Raw genomic sequence first — 21,304 nt, 5'->3', positions numbered from 1 at the left:
CAAAAAGGGGGGGCAAACCGCGGACACGTGTTTCTGGCTATTGGCCTCATCAGCGCGGTGCAGCCAAGCGTAAAGATGGACAACACTTGTTTGCCGAAAGCAGGAAACAACACATATGCACGGAGTCAACAACAGGAGCCAACCGCACATTTGTGGTTCCAGTTAGAAGACCTAGAATTCCCAGGCTACATCTAACATGACCACGTAGGCAGCTATAGCTACCTGCGTGACATCCGGGTCCAGGATATAAATATAGACAAAGAAGATTTTATCGAGTGTGTATGATATACAAATCAAAAAATAAATAATTAATGGACATAACACTCCAAAAAGGGGGGGCAAACCGCGGACACGTGTTTCTGGCTATTGGCCTCATCAGCGCGGTGCAGCCAAGCGTAAAGATGGACAACACTTGTTTGCCGAAAGCAGGAAACAACACATATGCACGGAGTCAACAACAGGAGCCAACCGCACATTTGTGGTTCCAGTTAGAAGACCTAGAATTCCCAGGCTACATCTAACATGACCACGTAGGCAGCTATAGCTACCTGCGTGACATCCGGGTCCAGGATATAAATATAGACAAAGAAGATTTTATCGAGTGTGTATGATATACAAATCAAAAAATAAATAATTAATGGACATAACACTCCAAAAAGGGGGGGCAAACCGCGGACACGTGTTTCTGGCTATTGGCCTCATCAGCGCGGTGCAGCCAAGCGTAAAGATGGACAACACTTGTTTGCCGAAAGCAGGAAACAACACATATGCACGGAGTCAACAACAGGAGCCAACCGCACATTTGTGGTTCCAGTTAGAAGACCTAGAATTCCCAGGCTACATCTAACATGACCACGTAGGCAGCTATAGCTACCTGCGTGACATCCGGGTCCAGGATATAAATATAGACAAAGAAGATTTTATCGAGTGTGTATGATATACAAATCAAAAAATAAATAATTAATGGACATAACACTCCAAAAAGGGGGGGCAAACCGCGGACACGTGTTTCTGGCTATTGGCCTCATCAGCGCGGTGCAGCCAAGCGTAAAGATGGACAACACTTGTTTGCCGAAAGCAGGAAACAACACATATGCACGGAGTCAACAACAGGAGCCAACCGCACATTTGTGGTTCCAGTTAGAAGACCTAGAATTCCCAGGCTACATCTAACATGACCACAAATGTGCGGTTGGCTCCTGTTGTTGACTCCGTGCATATGTGTTGTTTCCTGCTTTCGGCAAACAAGTGTTGTCCATCTTTACGCTTGGCTGCACCGCGCTGATGAGGCCAATAGCCAGAAACACGTGTCCGCGGTTTGCCCCCCCTTTTTGGAGTGTTATGTCCATTAATTATTTATTTTTTGATTTGTATATCATACACACTCGATAAAATCTTCTTTGTCTATATTTATATCCTGGACCCGGATGTCACGCAGGTAGCTATAGCTGCCTACGTGGTCATGTTAGATGTAGCCTGGGAATTCTAGGTCTTCTAACTGGAACCACAAATGTGCGGTTGGCTCCTGTTGTTGACTCCGTGCATATGTGTTGTTTCCTGCTTTCGGCAAACAAGTGTTGTCCATCTTTACGCTTGGCTGCACCGCGCTGATGAGGCCAATAGCCAGAAACACGTGTCCGCGGTTTGCCCCCCCTTTTTGGAGTGTTATGTCCATTAATTATTTATTTTTTGATTTGTATATCATACACACTCGATAAAATCTTCTTTGTCTATATTTATATCCTGGACCCGGATGTCACGCAGGTAGCTATAGCTGCCTACGTGGTCATGTTAGATGTAGCCTGGGAATTCTAGGTCTTCTAACTGGAACCACAAATGTGCGGTTGGCTCCTGTTGTTGACTCCGTGCATATGTGTTGTTTCCTGCTTTCGGCAAACAAGTGTTGTCCATCTTTACGCTTGGCTGCACCGCGCTGATGAGGCCAATAGCCAGAAACACGTGTCCGCGGTTTGCCCCCCCCCTTTTTGGAGTGTTATGTCCATTAATTATTTATTTTTTGATTTGTATATCATACACACTCGATAAAATCTTCTTTGTCTATATATATATATATATATATATATATATATATATATATATATATATATATATATATATATATATATATATATATATATATATGTGTCTATGGTTTGCCACTTTCATGAGTGCTATGTCTGATATTAACTTATGTTTCTATATCAAGACACTCAATAACTTTCATATTTGTATAATTTCCTGGACCCGGATGTCACGCAGGTAGCTATAGCTGCCTCCGTGGTGATTTTGATAGTTTTCTTGTGAACACGAGATCTATCAACTGAAACCACAAATGTGCGGTTGGCTCCTGTTGGTGGCTCCGTGCATTTGTATTTCTATCTTTTGGTAACCAAGTGTTGCCCATCCTTACACTTGGCTGCACCATACTGATGATGGGCCAAAAGCCCGAAACACGTGTCTATGGTTTGCCACTTTCATGAGTGCTATGTCTGATATTAACTTATGTTTCTATATCAAGACACTCAATAACTTTCATATTTGTATAATTTCCTGGACCCGGATGTCACGCAGGTAGCTATAGCTGCCTCCGTGGCATCTCACTTCAGTGGTCAGAATTTGGAATTTCTGTAAAGCAAAATTCATCTGTCATAAATGATGTTGACAAGCTGTTTATGCCAATCAATTTTCATTTTCACGTTATCAAAGTACCTAATCATCTCATTTTACCATACTATTTGGTGAGGAATTGGGGCCATTCGGTCCAAACAGCCCGAAACCAGTCTGCAAGTTCCAATAATCGAAAATTGAATCCAGCAGTTGTATCGCCAACAGTATATGCAGGAATTGCTTCAGTGAAGAATCCTGCACTAACACCTGTTGGATATAACCAAACGCCCTTCGTGGTATTAGCCAGAGGAGTAGTTATATCAGTCCATTAACCTATAGCCAGTTGTCAAGTATGCCCCCTTACCATATGTGGATGAACCAAAACGTTTCGTTCATTAGGTTTCATGGTCAAATTTGTTTTTCCGAATACAGACCTACGGTTTTTCTCGTCGATTTTAATAGCCAATGGAATAACAAACTTAGCTATGTATTACAATACATGTATTTCCCGACGTTTTTCTCGACATCATTGTATGGTCATACAATTGCCGGTCAAAGCTACGTCAAAGAAGTACTCACCAATATTTTTTGTGTTTAGAACTCAAAGCTTTACATAAACTCCACATATCAGAAGATCACGTAATTTACCAAGTTACTAATAGATAAAATTAATGTCAAAATACTCCTAACCAGCTACGTCGTTCACGATATCTTATTAAATATTCAAATTACCGTTCGTCGTTCCTTAAACACATATTTGCGTTTGTAATAGTATTTTCATTGCAATTTTCCAGCATTTGTGGAGTTATATAAGCCCTCCTTATTGTTTCTTCAAATCATCAATATTGCCAAAACTGGAGCCGAATACCTTGTCTTTAATAAATTATCTCAATGAAAACTTCAAAAGAGTCAGATCAGGTGAACGTGATGGTCTTTTAATAAGACCATTGTTTTCCATCCATCATCCTGCCATAGTAGATATTATTGAGAAAATATCTGCAAATAGTTTTGCGATGTCACCCAGCTCTAACATGTTGGACATACTAATATTTTCTCAGAATATTGAAAGGCGAGTCTCCCAACAACTCAACTAACCTCAACAATAATTCCAAATATAAAATTTTTCAGTTATAGTTGTCTCAAAAAGGTATGGACCTACAATCTTGGTGTCTAGCACCACAAGCCAAACATTAATTCCAAATCTCTAAGTCTTACCGTTTCCGAAATAGCAATAGCGGTATCAGCTATAACATGGCCTGCATATAGGAGAAGTCGGAGGAGTATCACTCAAAAAAAGGGGGGCACAACCACGGACATTGCAGCCAAGTGCAATATTTGTTTGCCAAAAACTACACCTATGTACGGATACCCATCATTTAAAGGAGACAACTAACATGGCCACTTAGGCATCACGATCGGAAGGTCGTGAATTTGATTTCCACGTCAAATTTTCCACGAGAAAATTTATCTAGTTGGGATGATTCTGCCACGTAACATGGCTGACGAACTGCAAATAGTCATGATGCTTTCTAGGTGGCTTGGGGAGTTTGCCATCACCTGCCCAGAACACGAGGCTAATTACCAAAGTAGTCGATAACGTTGAAACCAAAAACAAACTTTAAACAAATTTGTGGTATACTGTCTGTATAAATAACGTAATGGGTGCGAGGAGCCCAATTTTCGGTGTTAAATTCAAATTATGAATAATGGAGATATCTAGAGTTTCGGGAGTTGGGTCAAAATATCACCCTATCAGAAGAAAAGGGCTGTTCGGAAATGTTGGCTCCACTTAGACTAGACTCGGATAACAATAATTACATAATTTTTTATGTACTCAAACTCAGAAATGTATATTTGTTCGTTGAAGAAAAGTTAAACATCAGTTTCGTTTTTGCAGAAATAAAAAAAATCATAAACATTTACCTTGTTCGCAACTCCTTGAGATCCGTTTCCGAAGCATCTTTATCTGGAAAATCTTGATGATAAACATGCATATACTTTCTGCTAGAATCCGCTTTATCTTTCTTGTAAACTACATATTTGTTCTGCACGAAATTGTGTATAGAGCGTATCCTTTCTTGAGAAGCATCCAAACTGAGTACTTTTATGCGTCTAGCCTTCGATTCTATTCTGCCTGAGATTTCCGAGTGATTTATTGAGATTAGAAGAATGGTTGAATGTTCGGTGAATGAGTTTGGTTGATATAAATCAAGCACAAAATATCGAAGGTGATTGGTTGTTTTTAGTTTCTGTCAGAACAGTGAGCATTTTGATTTTGAAAATTTGAAATGAACTCCGAATACGAAAATATTTTCATTTCTCCGGGTAATCATAAATTTGTTGCAATAGATACCGTCAACATGAACACTACCCTGACACATCAAAACCGCAAAATTTTTCTGGAGAGGAACTTCACCAAGGCTAATCGGATTGCACGTCCTATAAAAACAATTTTGATGTTCAGTTTAGACTAATGATTCCCAAAGTTGTCCAAGTGAACCCCTAGTCAGACAGTATACGTTGGCGTAAAAGAATGGTTATTCACAGGTTGTAAGTAGGAGTTCACGATAATTCATCTTCTTGTGATAGTAAAAAACAAAAATGTTGGTTTGACTGTACTTATCCATGGAGGCACATAGTTATTTGCTCGAAAAAATTAAAGCAGCAAGAAAACCCAAATTTTTCGATGATTTATGACAGGCTGTATTTCGTTGAAAAATGGTACTATGGGAGATACAAAAAATTTATTTTGAAACTTTTGGGTATAAAATTCTCGTTTTTTTTATTAAAATTTGTTAGGAGCTACGGTTTTATATGAAGCTCCTGATTCCTAAAATTCAGCGATCGAAAATAATATTCCATGGACTTAAAACATTTTTTTCAGTTAGCCATATGGATCAGATTGCTTATTCATTTAGCATGATTTTTTTTAACCTCCCTGAATTTTTTAGTAGTGTATTTAAAGAAGGTCAGCGACTTTTACTTGTAAAAACTTGCATGTCCGATATTCAGTACAATGCGTGTTGAGACTTGCAAGGCGCCGTTCGCCCACCCATATAGCATTCGTTCAGACGTGCAAGGGGACGAAATACTTCTCGTGCTTCGACGCTGTATTCGCTCTATACAAGCGACCTGCCTAGGTCCGAAAGAGTGAGGATATCCCTGTACGCCGATGACACGGCTCTACTCTCGTCTTCCATGGGGCGGGAGCTCGGCGTCGTCTACATGCAACGTGCATTGGACGACCTCGAGCGCTGGTACCTCGATTGGAAGATCCGAGTAAACCCGGAAAAGACTCAGGCGATAACCATGGGAAGATTACTATCTTCTCCGGCCAGAAAAGTGAGAGTCTCTGGAAGGGAGATTGACTGGCAAGCGCGGGTAAAGTACCTCCGCCTTTTAATAGACCGTAGGCTCACTTGGAACCCGCACATTATGTACGTTAAATCCAAGATCGAGGGTCGGATAGCCAGTCTGTACCCTCTGATCAACAGGAAATCGAAAATGAGTTTAAAGAACAAAATCATGATCTACAACTCGATGTTCAAGCCTGTCATCATGTACGCTTCAGGCGTCTGGGGACAAGCGGCTCCGTCCAACATTTCCATTTTGGAAAGGTTGCAAAATAAGCTAATTAGGATGATTGTGAATGCTCCTTGGTTCGTGCGGAATGAAGCCATCCGCAGAGATTTGCAGCTGCCTTCCATTCGGCAGTCCATTCAGTCGAGGAATGAGAGAGTTTTCGAAAAAACGGAAACTCACGAAAACCCGTTAGTTAGGGAAGCCACAGATTATGCTGTAGACGACCCCTCCCGATATAGAAGGCCCCGACACTCTGTCGAATGAGGCCCTCATGTCCCCCGTTAAAGGATGAATAACTTTCTCATCCATCCCACCCCAGCCAGGTAGGGGTATCCCGTGAAGGGCGGCACTGATGTCTAAGGACTTCATGCCGTCATCCATCAGTCATGTACCCATTGGTCCCTCTCAAGGCCAATGATCAGCCAAAAGGGTAGGGGAGCTGGTCTCCAAACCTGAATGAAATTAGGATGACTCTGCCTTCTCGTGCTTTGTTTTCAATCTTATGAACTTGATTGATTATATTCACCAACAAATGCCAAGGACAAATGTTATTCATGCCTCAATTCAATTCAATTTTATATTGTAATTATATTATATTTGTTTTATGTTTGCCTGTTGTAATTCATAATCAAAGAGGGCCATCATTTGCTACTTCTATATAAGGACAGACAGCCGATGAATTTATTAATTTATCCCACTGTAGTGATTCACCAAAGGAGTGATATATGGTTGACTTGCATGTTTGTACATAATTCAACTCCTTCGTAATCACTAATGTTAAATGTTTAGAAATATTTCATAAATTTTACGTATCTTCATGTACCACTCGTAACGATATAATGTCAAATTGAACATCACTGGCCAGACTGATACATAAATAACACACCATTTTTTGTTTGGGGAAATAACAACAGGCCTATGAACTAAAAAGTGTAACAACAGACCTATGAACTAAAAAGTGTAGTTTTCTGATTCTGGTAATGAACAAAAGGGAGGAACTCTCAAAAATATATTTGAAAATTTGTACTGACATTCTTCGATACATTAAAAAACGGTCGACTTTCCATCCTACTTTTGTCAATATTAAAAATAATGAATAATACATTGATATATTTGATTATGGTTTGTTTTCAATCCGATTATTTTCATACATAAGAGTTGGATAGTTTTGACTGTGCCGAATTGAATCAAACATTGATGAATCTAGCTTCGTCTCAACAGTGCACAAGTAGGTATATTTCAATGGAAACGTCTATTTTATTCTCCTCTTACATAACTGAAGATCAAATGTGTCATCTAATGATATCAAGTTACATTATTCTCTGTCTACAATAATATGTGATGGAATTAGCTGATACTTTATGAAAATCCGTGATAACGTATTTAAATAACATTTTATTTTACAGTTTCCACTAAATAGTTTATAAATACTTGTTCCACGGTACAACTGATTTTTCTTCAGGCGTGTTCAACACAAACATTAAAGTCAAGGCTAATTGTTAAGACAGTTGTTGAAAACTATTAATGCCCTAGATATCACCCAGGTTTTATATCGAGTAAACTTTGATAATGGTAATTTCATTCAGTACATCAGTTCTTCTCCTGAATTAAATATTGAAAATTAAGAAACTTGAATCAATACCAATGCATCCTCAAAATTCGAACTTTATATCTCCCTACCAGAAAATAATAGTGGTCACATAACTGTGATTATCAAACTAGGCTTGTGAGTATTTGTTTTGCAGAGTGACTAATTGAAACCTTTCACGCAAACCACTAATTTTCACAAACCAAACTCATTCATAGGTACACTCAAAATAATATAAGCAATAATTCACCTGACAAACCATTTTCCGGCCCACCTACTTGACCTTCATCACTATTAAATCCCCTAATGGGAGGCGGCGGTTCATAAACCGACACCGATCTCCTGCCCTTTTTCGACGACCCAGATTTACGCGACACTCCGTGAAATACGGAGTCTCCGAAGTAATTTTCACGAAACGCGTTATCTTGGCACTCGATTTTCTCACCGATGAATTGTTCTAGATGAAAATGATTGTCTTTGAAACCGTGTTGCTGTTCTCTTTGGGAATTGTCGTCGTAGTAGTCCCTTAGATCAAATTCCGGATAACTGTCACTGAAAATCAAAATTAGAATTATTCAAATTTGATTCAGATTCAGTTATTCGAAAAAGTCACATAAACATTAAATGAAACTGAAATTTGAAGCATATGTACCTATTCCAGTCTTAACACACTGAAAGCCATAAATGCTGGTTCACAGAAAAATACATTTTGAAAAAAAATCTGAAATTAATCGTAGATTTCGATGACCACCTATTGGTGTGACACGATTTCATATAATTTCTAGAAACATGTGGATTCGTTTTCCGATGACATTTCAGGTCAGCTTCCCAAATTTCTGCCACCGCAGTTGTCGGTTGATTGGTCAAACCACCAACACTGACATAAAAACTTGGCAAGTTGACTTAGGTGTCACACCAATAGGTGGTTTCACTTATTACATTATATATATATATATATATATATATATATATATATATATATATACATATATATACATATATATATATATATATATATATATATATATATATATTACATTATATATATTATATATATATATATATATATATATATATACAGAGATATAGATGTTATTGAGTGTGTATGATATAAATCAAAAGGAAAATTTGTGGACAGAACATTCTGATGAGGCCAATAGCCAGAAACACGTGTCCGCTGTTTGCCTCCATTTTTTGAGTGTTCTGACCACAAATTTAACTTTTGATTTATATATATATATATATATATATATATATATATATATATATATATATATATGAATGACATATATGAAATTTTGGGCTTGATAATATTTCTCCTTTGTTTACACATTACCAAAATCTGAGGTATATTACTATATTATTTTGAAAAAGTATTGGGTACATCAAATAAAGCTGAATATATTTTTGGTGAAACATTGCTTGACTGTTGTACAAAATAAAATCTATATCTGTGACTCTCGAATTACCAAACTTACGTAAATCATAATGGAGTATATGGAAGAGACTTTCACAAACAGCTAGAATTTTCCAAAAATCAACATTGCAAAATCTACAGTATGAACTAACAAAGCCCAATAAATTCTGTATATTCATATTGCATCACTTTCCAAAAATAACTTGTTAATTAGGCATGACTGAAGTGAATTAGAGTCGTTTTCTATATCACTTTATCAAGCTGAAATAATTGAAATATCAAAATGGTTAAGGCTTTCGCTGCCGAGGTTTTCAGTGTCACTATTTTACTAGGGTCTCAGACAGAAATGGAAAATTTCAAAACGGTTTTCAAACCCACCAAGAAGATACATCAAAGCCTCAGGTCTGCTGAAGAAGAAAGGGATCCACTATCAGCAACAGGAGTCTATCGCATACCGTACACTGGTGGGAAAAGGTATATATCGGAACTACCAAAAGATCCACGGCAACAAAGCTGAAGGAGCGTGAAAGAAACTGCAGACGAGGCTAAACACAAACACCTGTATATTTTAAAGAAGAGAGGAAGCTGTGAACCTCAATCGAATATGGAATCCTATTCTAAAAAGTTCAAGAATAACAAACAGCATGCCGACAGGTAGAAAAGGGTTAATGAACGTTATTGACAATTTACCATATCCAGGTACAGGTATTACCACACCAGACTATCTGAATCAACATAAAGACGTTTTACGTAATTTACTTAAGCCAGGTACAGGTAGACGCACACCAAACTACCTGAGGAGTAAACATGAATACGCTTTACGTAGCCGTAATATCGGAGATATTAACTCAATTATCGGAGATATTAACTCAGGAAGTATAAAAATCACGACCTTCAAACCGGGGAAATAGTGACACTGAATTGAATTATCACTAATATTGGAAATGTATTCTCAGTACATCAACTTTATACCCGCTTCCAAAAATAAGAAATGATTCGTGTTCGAATAATTTTTATATAGTTCACTCTTTTACATATTCATGAACATTAAGATAATTGTGATACCCAAATTATGGGACACGACTATCCTACTAGGTCGGGAGATATACTTAGGAGCCTCATACATAGACTATTTATTTCGGGCAAAAACTCTTCGAGAACGGATTTATTTGGTAATTTACCAGCACAAGTGAGAAAGTTATATCCCGTCAGAATAAAAATTGAAATTAACTCGGTTTTATTGGAGCTCTGTTACTATTCTATTGACGAGTTTATGACTATATGTCCGTTGCATTTTAAACAGATAAACATATTTCATCATATTCAGTTTTGATGTGTTTTTATGTATACAGTGCATTTCTTTGACGCCCCCCCCTTTTATTTTTTGAACGGGTCAAATAAAAAAATTTAAATTTGGAATAATGAAATTAATGCATGAATACTTTATTTTGAAGTGAAATTGACAGATGGCGACTGGGCGCCATTAAATGGAAAAGGGGGTCTTGTGACACATCTTTTTGAAACTCCTGACGAATACTTCACAACCCTGGAATATGAAATCAATATCTTCACCTACTACAAAATAATTTCCTGAAGACAAACACATTAATATCGATATTTCTAGAAATATACCTTTTTATCTGCCATATGGCAGTTCCAACAACCCAATAAGGTTTGTTAAGTTACTTTTCGTTTATGAAAATGACAAAAAATGTCAATACGACAATAAACGTCATTGTTCAGTTAGAATATTTTCATTTAGTTTTAGGTTTTACTAGTAGAAAGGTACCACGTCAACAATCTCTAAAATGGTCAATTCTCGTCCATTGGAAAAAAAAATTGAAGCCATTTTTATTTACGGTGCGACGCGTAACTTTCACGAGACCGAAAGGATTTTCAATGAACGTTTTCCGATACGTCCTATCTGTAGAAAATATTTGAGGGAACTTGTATCCAAATTTACAACTACCGGTACTGTACATAACAAAAAGCCCCCAGGTCATCCGTCCATTCCGGAAGAACAGCAAGTGCAAATAATTGGTGAGATGAAAGTAAATCCTGAACAGTCTACTTATTCCGTCGCGAATATTTGTGGGGTGTCTCCTTTTACTGTGTGGAGACTTTTGAAAAGGAATAAGTATCATCCATACAAAATTAAAATGGTACACCAATTAACTGAAAATGACCCTGATCGAAGAACAGAATTCTGCGAAATCATTACGGAAACCATTGCAAGGCATCCTACCTAACTGCACAATATTTGTTTTAATGACGAATGTACATTTTTTTTAAACGGCAATGTTCACAGACAAAATTGCCGTTATTGAAGTGACACCAACCTTCACGTTTTTCGGGAAACACATACCCAATATCCAGAAATAATTAACATTTGGGCAGGAATATTGGAAATCATATTGTTGAAGTTCTATTTATTGATCGAAAGTTACCAGGGGAATTGTATTTGAATAAGCTGGACACTACTGTTGACCCTCTCATCACTGAAATCGTCGAAGCGAATCCTAATGAATTCGATATGGATATTTTACTCCAACAAGATGGAGCACCACCACATTACTCTAGACAAGTAAGAAACTATTTCGATACTACTTTTCCCGGTCATTGGATTGGCCGTCGAGGTCTTACAGAATGGCCAGACCGCTTGCTAGATTTGACAACTTTGAACTTTTTTATGGGGCTATTTGAAGCAAAAGGTGTACGAAACTGAATCTGCTTCAATATTGGATATATGGCAGAGAATAATAAATATTTGTACAGATATTGACGTTACTGTGTTCGAAAATGTTCGGCGGAAAATATCGGACAGGCTGTTCATATGTCCAGAAGTTCAAGCCAACCATTTCGAGCATCTTCTGAACTTGCGAAGAATTTGTCAGGAGTTTCAAAATGCTGTGTCACAAGACCCCCTTTTTTCCTATTTAATGTTTTTTTCCAGATGGCGCCCAGTCGCCATTTCAAAAATTTCATCTGTCAATTTCACTTCAAAATAAAGTATTCATGCATTAATTTCATTATCCCAAATTTAAATTTTCTGAGTTGACCCGTTCAAAAAATAAAAGGGGGGACATTAAAGAAATGCACTGTATGTTTATGTAATTTGTACCTCATCTGGTAGTTTATAAGATACGACTCAGATATTTCTAATAATTTTAATTCACTTTACACAGCTACAACTTCCACTTGCTACACATGTACAAATATGTAAAGTGGTGAATAAATATCCTTCTATCATGTTTCCGTGAGAAAATGGCCAGCATTGTGACATTCAGCGATACATACTTTCATATTTTCCATTTCAATGTTCAATATTAATTTTTTATCTTTGGAAATAACTTTTGGGAAAATACTCGAAATTTCAGTTTCTCTTCTTTCAACAAGGGTTGTGTTGAATTCAGATTTTATATTCCAAGTCCAGCCTGATTAAACGATATAAACAATGATCAGTTTTTGTGTTAGTTGGCAATCTCTTCTTCCCTTTCATTCACAACGGAAATTTCAACGCAATAATTGATAGAGCTCAAAAATTTTTACGATGAAGTTGATGCGAAACAAAAAAACAAATTATCATAATTCTGAATGGAACTGAGACACCAGAAACCCTTGATAAATAATTCTGAGTTCACTTCATTATTCTGGTGATACCAAGTTCATCGAAAAATATGATCAAGTTATTTATACTTTACCTTGAGTTCGGACGGCGCTTGACAGTCCCAGTTTTTGCGGATGGAGAATCCCAATCTAATGAATTGGAGGCATCCGAATAGGAAGACACTATACCTTTTCTTCTTTGTTGTTTATTTGACATTTCTTCACTTTCATTATAACGGTTTTTTCACTTGGTCACTAAATCACTAGGTATTCTTTAATATCTGGGCACTTTATAGTTCGTAATGGAACCTCTGGCGTCAAATGAATCTATCGAAAACACTTTCCCAACACCTGAACCAAAGAGACTATATTAGTAGTCGCTACAAGAAAAACGTTTCGCATTTTCGGTTTCATAGACCAGAGAAATCTAGTGTCGCTCAACATACCATAGATAACGGTACATGACAACAGGTTTCTGGATGCCTCCGAAAGTTCGGAAATAGAAAAGTGCGGAATGAGTTCTATGAATAGTGACAAATGTCCCATTTCGAACAGCCCTTTGTTTGGTATAATACGTAATAATTCTAAATAAAAAACCGATAAATATTAGAAATGATCACTAACATAGAGGAAATACGTAACAAATCAGAGGTATTGAAAACAGTTAGTTTAGCATAAGATCAATAACAGATAGTACTTTGAATTGAAGGGGTTATATTTTTAGGAGCGATTAATTTTTTGGGAAAGAAAGTTTTTGGCTTTCTACTACTCCATCTGATACAAAAAAAGGGATGGAAAGAAAGTTTTTGGCTTTCTACTACTCCATCTGATACAAAAAAAGGGATGAGAGAATCTTCCAAAGAAAGGAAGGAAGTAATCAATTTGAAACTCTATACAAGAGTATACATGAGTACTTGTTTCGAAAGAATTATTTTCTTTCGTGTAATTCAATGTTTATATGAAAGTAGCTGTTTCAGGAGGATTTTCTTTCAGTTTGTGTCTGAAAGTTACTTCTTTGCATGATCTAGAAAGCCAAAAACTTTCTTTCCCAAAAAAAAAGGTAGTACTTATATTATACTAACCGGTGTAGTTAGATAATACTAACAGGTAGTAGTTAGGCCACTAGGATATTAAAACACTAACATTGTAATAAATTTCATTCATAATGATCTCCTGAGGACGGTAACGTGGTTAGCGAAACGCGCGCGTCGCGTTATTATATATATATATATATATATATATATATATATATATATATATATATATATATATATATATATATATATATATATATATATATACCGGGTGTCAACGAATCTATTAGACAAGTCATATTCTGGATCATATATATATATATATATATATATATATATATATACCGGGTGTCAACGAATCTATTAGACAAGTCATAATTTCTAGACTATTAGGAGAATTGAAATGAGATTTGGTATAGTTGAATGGTATGTGGAGAGGAATGTTTTCACATATTTTTCACTTTCCGGTCACTTCCAGTTTCAGTGGAAATGGCTCCGGTTCTGAATTTTTAAATGGAACACCCTGTATATTGTAACATTTTTGGATTTCTGAGACAATTCTGGATCAGAAACTGACATTTCCGGAAGTTTTTCAGCCTACTTGATTTTTTCAGAGTCACTTTTAAAATTGCATCTAGGTGGCCATGATCGGACGTAAACTAATCTATGGACCTCAGGTGATATCAGAAAATTGCAATAGCGGAGTTTTAGTGACTAGTGTGTTGAATATGAATGAAACAAGTTTACAAAATAACATTTTCGTGTCTAACTATTATTTTTCAAATGGCGACCATTTTTTGACAAGCAATTTCCGAAAAAAGGATTTTTTGACGAATCTAACGTTACTAATTTATTTGCGATTGGATCAACAAATTTAACAAATTTAACTAATAATTTCAGCGATGCACTTAGATTTTTTGCAATATCCTAAGTTCTTGAAAATTCCACTATAGTAAATTTTCAAAGTGCATCCCTCCTTGTTCAAGACACATTTCAGCTCGTTCAATTGTTTCTCTCAACACGTTTTGTAACATTTGAGGCGATATACTTCTAAATGCCTATTGAATCCTTTCTTCTAAGATTTCGAGAGTGGCTGGGGCTGTTGCATAGTTGCATAGAAATCTAACACAGTCAGATCCGGTGAGCGGGCAGGCCACCGTACTGGACCGTTGGTTGCAATAACTCTATTATTAAAATGCTCTATTAAAAAATCAAGTACGTCTCTGCTATTATGGGGTGGTGCTCCATCTTGCTGGAAGTAAATTTGCCGTAAAACTTCTAAAGGTATATCATTAAGATGATCCTCGATTTCATTTTGAAGAAAACCCAAGTATCTAACCCCTGTTAACTGACCTTGAAACAATATTGGACCAATTATTCTATTTCCAACGATACCAGCCCAGACATTGACGCCAAACCTTTCTTGAAAATTGCCCTCTCTCATTGCATGTTGATTTTGTTGGGCCCAGTACCGACAATTCTGCTTATTAAACATGCCATTATTTGTAAACCGTGATTCGTCGGAAAATAGAATGAAGTTGATAAAATTTGGGTTAACTCTATGATTTTGAAGCAACCAATCACAAAATACTACTCTTCTATTGCCGTCGTCAGCATACAAATGTTAATGTAACTGATATTTAAATGCTCGATATCCGTGCTTTTTCAGTATTTTTCTTGCTGATTCGTGACTTATCTGCATTTCTCTACTAATTTCTCTTAAAGAAACCGTTTTGTCAACTTCTACCATAGCAAGAACGTTAATCTCAGTCTCCTCATTTATGACAAACCTCTGTTCTGCGTCTCGATTTCTCTCTTGCCTAAAACGACTCTCAACATAGGGAAAATACTGATGAGAAGGGTGTTGCCGATTGGGATATCTCTGAGCATACAACTCAGCAGCTTTCCTTGAATTTTTGTGGCATTCTCCAAATAATAACAACATATCCACTTTTTCACTTTGAGTATACATTATTTCGACGAAAAATTAAACTAAAATTAACGAAAATCAAGGGAAACTTCTACTTTCTGCTCATAAAGCTTATGTCACTGACATAACCTAGGTGAGCGTTTTGTTCTCCAAAGTGGACTTGATGGAAATAACCGCAAAATATTATGCATCATTCCTATCCATGGCACCCTTGACAAAAGTAAATGAATTTGTATCGAGTATTTTCCTCAGTAATATTTAATTTATGTTCTTATTTGTAATCCAATCGCAAATAAATTAGTATCGTTAGATTTGTCAAAAAATCCTTTTTTCTGAAAGTGCTTGTCAAAAAATGGTCGCCATTTGAAAAATAACAGTTAGACACGAAAATATTATTTTGCAAACTTGTCTCATTCATATTCAACACACTAGTCACTAAAACTCCGCTATTGCAATTTTCTGATATCACCTGAGGTCCATAGATTAGTTTACGTCCGATCATGGCCACCTAGATGCAATTTTAAAAGTGACTCTGAAAAAATCAAGTAGGCTGAAAAACTTCCGGAAATGTCAGTTTCTGATCCAGAATTATCTCAGAAATCCAAAAATGTTACAATATACAGGGTGTTCCATTTAAAAATTCAGAACCGGAACCATTTCCGCTGAAACCGGAAGTGACCGGAAAGTGGAAACTCTCCTCTCCACATACCATTTATCTGTACCAAATCTCGTTTTGATACACCTAATAGTCTAGAGTTATGACTTGTCTAATAGATTCGTTGACACCCGGTATATATATATATATATATATATATATATATATATATATATATATATATTCTCTGTATTTTGTTTCCTATCAATAAAAGCAATTATTATTATTATTATTAGATCTGGGAAAGTTTAGTAAGGAATGCTCGTTACGAACTGTATATTTTACCATCACTGTTACAATTTTGATGTTGTTTATTCCATGTAAGCCTTCCAAGAATAAACTTGAGAAATGTCCAGCATAATGAAAACTTGTTAACTATTGGAATTGAAGAGGTTGTATTTTTAGGAGTGATTCATTTTTGGGAAAGAAAGTGTTTGCTTTCTACTACTCCATCTTGATACAAAACAAAAAAAAAGATGAGGGAATCTTCCAAAGAAAGAAAGGAGGTAATCAATTTGAAAATAACTAACTCTATACATGGATGTGCAGATCATGCAAAGAAGTAACTTTCAGACACAAACTGAAAGAAAGTCCTCCTGAAACAGCTACTTTCATATAAACATTGAATTACACGAAAGAAAAAAATTCTTTTGAAACAAATACTTCTATATGAACACTGAATTATACAGAAGATACTTTTCTCTACTCAGTTTATATTTCAAACATTCGTTGTGGAATAAAATCAGATATCATTCACATGAGTTCTACTTTAAATGTAGAACTAAACTAAATAGTCTGAAACTAAACTAATTGTCTGAATATTATTTGGGGACGTACATAAATCATTCTCGACATTCATGGATTTTCACTTTTCTGAAATCACTACTATTAATAAACAAAATTATACTTTGAATGTGACTCTAGTAGTTGTACTTTATGAAATTAGATGAGAATACATTATAACTAGGTATATGTTTGACTTTTTCCATGAAAAATATCCGGCATTGTTACATTCTTGATATGCGTACAAGGGTCCCGTTTAACTGGTAAATTTGCAAGTACATATATATAACAATATTATTTATTGCCAAAATATTAGCTTTGCTAAAATGGCCTAGTTTCGGCTACTCTAGAATCCTGGGCTGTAAGAAATATATTGCTACCATTGAGCCTAACCAATATATTCTTCATAACTGTAGTCGTATCATTGAGCAAAGTAAAAGTAAAAATCGCCACTGTGAGCCGACTAAGATGTTTCAAAATCCTGTAAATTCTCCTCACAGTGATCTTTATTTAACATTTTGCCTCAATAGCAGTAGTACTCCTTAGATTAAACTTAACCTAAATCTGAATGCGGAATCTTATACCCATCCAGTACCGTGTAAAATTTCAGTAAAACAGTGACGAACTAAGGCATGATTGAGAAGGAGGAACATTCAGTTGAAACGTCAAATGACCATCATAATACTGATTTAGTGAAAATGGAATACATTCAAACAAAAACAATAGTGGATACAAACAACTAGTCAGCTCTATCAAGAAATGAAGAATATCGCTTCAAGATAAACGTTTTCGCATTTCAACCTACTGAGGAACTTTTAATATAGTGGAACCATTTATTTCGATTTTTTTTTTAAATCACTTGCAGATAAACTCATAAATATGAGTAACTAGAGTAATGGAATGCACTCAAACCTAGAACGTTCATATCATACAAACCCTCAGAGAAAATACTATTTCAAAAAATAACCGAGAATCAGATGAAAAAGTTGTGAAACTTGTCAAAAACAAAATTCAAAATCAAGAATCCATGGATCCAATTATGTGTATTAACTTTATTGTTATCAAATTATTTGAAAAATACTTTCAATACTTTCAATAAAATTTTTCAAAAACTTGCAATCTAAACAATAAGTGGAAACTAGACCGAAAAAAAGTCGTCTTATAATTTCAGATCGTAAATCTACAATCAAATATTTGATCGATAGATAGTGTTATATGAAATTTGGATTATCATGCCAGTTCTAGAATCAATCTCGTTGAGAATTTGAAAAATTTCAGCACAGAAACCAAAGAAAACAAAAGTACCTCCTACTTGCTGAATAATGTTCTGGTGTTGACAGAAGAAACAATAGTTGCCTCAAACACCTACTTCAAATTATTTTTTCAAATCTAATACACAATTTATTTAAATATCATAGTAACCAACTCAATATTTTACTTGCAATGCACTGTTTGGAACCTTTGGTGTTGTAATTAATATTACTGGAGTTTTACTAAATCATTATTTTTAACACCTTGGCACGTGTTTCAATCACCAAGTGATCATCTTCGAGAGGAAGATTGAACAGTTAATGATAATCACTTGCATGAACTCTTGAAGATGATCACTTGGTGATTGAGGTCTTAAAAATAACGGTTTGGTGTTGGGATTAAACTCCAGTAATATTCAATATTTTACATTAAATTTTATCAGAGGTCTTAAAAAGGATGAGCCAGTTGTCCATGTATTGTACAAAAAAATAGAAATTGCCTTTACAGGCAACCAGGGGTCATACATTTTTTGCGTATAATGCTTTATTACCGTCAGAGAAACTAATATAAAAAATAAAATAATAATAAGAATGTGGAGAAATATTAAAATGAAACTCAACGCAGCAAAAAGGTAAATATCTATCAGTAAGTAACTCGTTGAATCGATTACTAATGAAATATTTCCCACATCAATTACACAACATTTAATGATTACTTTGACTATATCGCATATATATTTTTAAAAAGAAACCTTTATCTCTATTGTCTCTGAATCAAATTAATCTACTGATTGAATTTTAGTATTTTTGAATTGTATTTGCTTCAAAAGATGAAGGTCACATCTAAATATTCCATAACAGGAGTTTTCTTCTACACAGTTGAAAATGCAAAGAAAAATCCATTCAGAAACCATCACAAGAAAAAACTCTACGTGAAATAAAAGAGGCACTGTTTAGAACGGCATTATCAATTAGAGCAGTAGTTAATCGGTTCGAAAAATGATACCAAGATACAGCAAATTAGAATTGAAATATCTGAGAAAGAATGAATTCAACATAAACTCATCTCATATACACCAGAATTTTAATATTTTTCTCGGCATAAAGTGCCAATTCTATTTTTCAGTAGTTCAATTATGTCTGTATGTAATGAATATTACTGGAGTTCTATCCGAACACCATACTGGCATTTTCAACACCTCGACATGTGTTTCAACCACCAAGTATCATCTTCAAGAAGAATATTAAACTAAACCAGTGGTTCCAAACAGTTCTGGTTCCAAACAGTTCACAAGTATATGTCTGTATGCTGACAAAATTATAAATACATAGAAAATGACGTGTACTCTAAGTTCCAAAATATTGTCTGAGACACTTCTACATATATTTACATATGTTTTATACACGAAAGTTATACTCCAGAGGAAATTCGTCCTCAATTCATTGGCCTCAACATGGACCTGCCAACGTCAGCTGTTTTTCCCAGAAACAATATTGAAGTACTGGCATTACTCGGTTCACGGATTGAATTCTGTTATCCTGTTTAATATTTTCAATCTTATCTTACACAAACTACCCCAAAACACAAGCGAGTAACCGGCGAATTTTCAATCGGATTAACCTCTAGTCTAGTTCCGAGCGGATTACACCACTAACACAATACCGCACCGAAATACTATCAAATTTCATCAGCCGATTAATCTGCAGGGCGATCGCGAGACAACTGAACGTCGATATAAACATAGACGAGCGGGGGTGGCACTCGGAATTCTTCTTCGCCCGCCCCTATATGCAGCCGCCTCCGGGGCACTCTTTGCTCTCTTGCAGTTCTTGTGTGTGCAGTTGAAACAAATGAAACAATCTCACGCACCACTTTCGGATATTACCTTAATCAAACACGGAGTGACAACGTTCGTTTTCAGGGGTGGGTGGAGGACGATACTGAGATCTAGGGGGAGGATTAACTGCACCAAAATCAAAGATTCTTAAATTACTGCTAAAACATTTCTGTGAAAGTCCTGAACTGAAAATATATTTTCCCTAAAAGTAATTCCAGTTCTATTATACTGTTCAATTTTCAGAAGACATATATTTGTGATAGTTTAGCTGCATGTAGTCTTGAGACTTCCTCCATATCACTGTTCTTTCAGTGCATTTGAGTTCCTTTGTTACGAACTTAAGTCGGAGATATACCAAACTGACATTTTGGCTATATAGAAATTTTAAACATTACGGGCTGCGAAGACTCTCAAGTATCAACAACAGGCCTACCGTTACATACCAGTGATTGAAATATTTATGGATGGGGTACTCAAGATTTAAAGTTCAATAAAAACAAAATTTATGTAGTAACGGAATTGTATTATTATTATTATTTTTTCCACCGTAGTGTGCGCTGGTCAGGCCCTATCCCCCGAAGCCCCGATACATTCAGGAGGGCGCGCCAGCATTATCAACCAATGACCACTTCCACACCGTGGGGTAAGTGATCATTTGGTCCGAGAATAATGTGCTCTGAGCAAACGCAGTGAGCCAAGAATGACAGCCTTCTGCATCTGTGCGGCTAAGATTTCTGCCTTAGTGCAGCAAGCCGGTATGATTTTAAGATTCGAGGGTAGAGAGGACATCATTCCACCAAGGACTCCAATAATCAGAACAATCATCTTGACAGAGTGATCTGGATAAAGTCTGCGGAGTTCGAAGAGAAAATCTCGATATTTTATCCGTTTCTCCTCCTCTTTTCTGACGATATTCGTCTCGCCAGGAGCTGAAAACTCCACGACAAATATTGTTTTACTCTGGTGGTCGAGAAGGACTACATCAGGCTTATTAGCTTATATGAGCCTGAGGGT

At 36.0% G+C, this 21,304-nt stretch overlaps 1 protein-coding gene across 2 annotated transcripts in view; it reads right to left on the bottom strand.

Annotated features, from left to right (window-relative positions):
• The window catches only part of sick (sickie), a 678,280-nt gene that overhangs the window by 592,847 nt on the left and 64,129 nt on the right, over positions 1–21,304 (bottom strand). The window contains exons 1-3 of one of the 2 annotated variants that reach the window (XM_074173104.1): positions 12,896–13,032; positions 8,028–8,329; positions 4,531–4,741 (exon numbers count right to left, since the gene is read on the bottom strand). The exons of the other annotated variant lie outside the window; for it this stretch is intronic. Coding sequence (XP_074029205.1) covers positions 4,531–4,741; positions 8,028–8,329; positions 12,896–13,017 — 635 coding nt within the window. The 5' untranslated portion in view covers positions 13,018–13,032. Of the gene's footprint in view, positions 1–4,530; positions 4,742–8,027; positions 8,330–12,895; positions 13,033–21,304 lie in introns of those variants that run through there. 2 annotated transcript variants of the gene reach the window in all.

This window comes from Leptinotarsa decemlineata, unplaced genomic scaffold, assembly GCF_025532065.1.
Source record: "Leptinotarsa decemlineata unplaced genomic scaffold, Ldec_3_MD MMD2_tig00000199_RagTag_RagTag, whole genome shotgun sequence".
NCBI classification, from domain to species: domain Eukaryota; kingdom Metazoa; phylum Arthropoda; class Insecta; order Coleoptera; family Chrysomelidae; genus Leptinotarsa; species Leptinotarsa decemlineata.
This window is presented reverse-complemented; position numbering and strand designations above follow the sequence as displayed.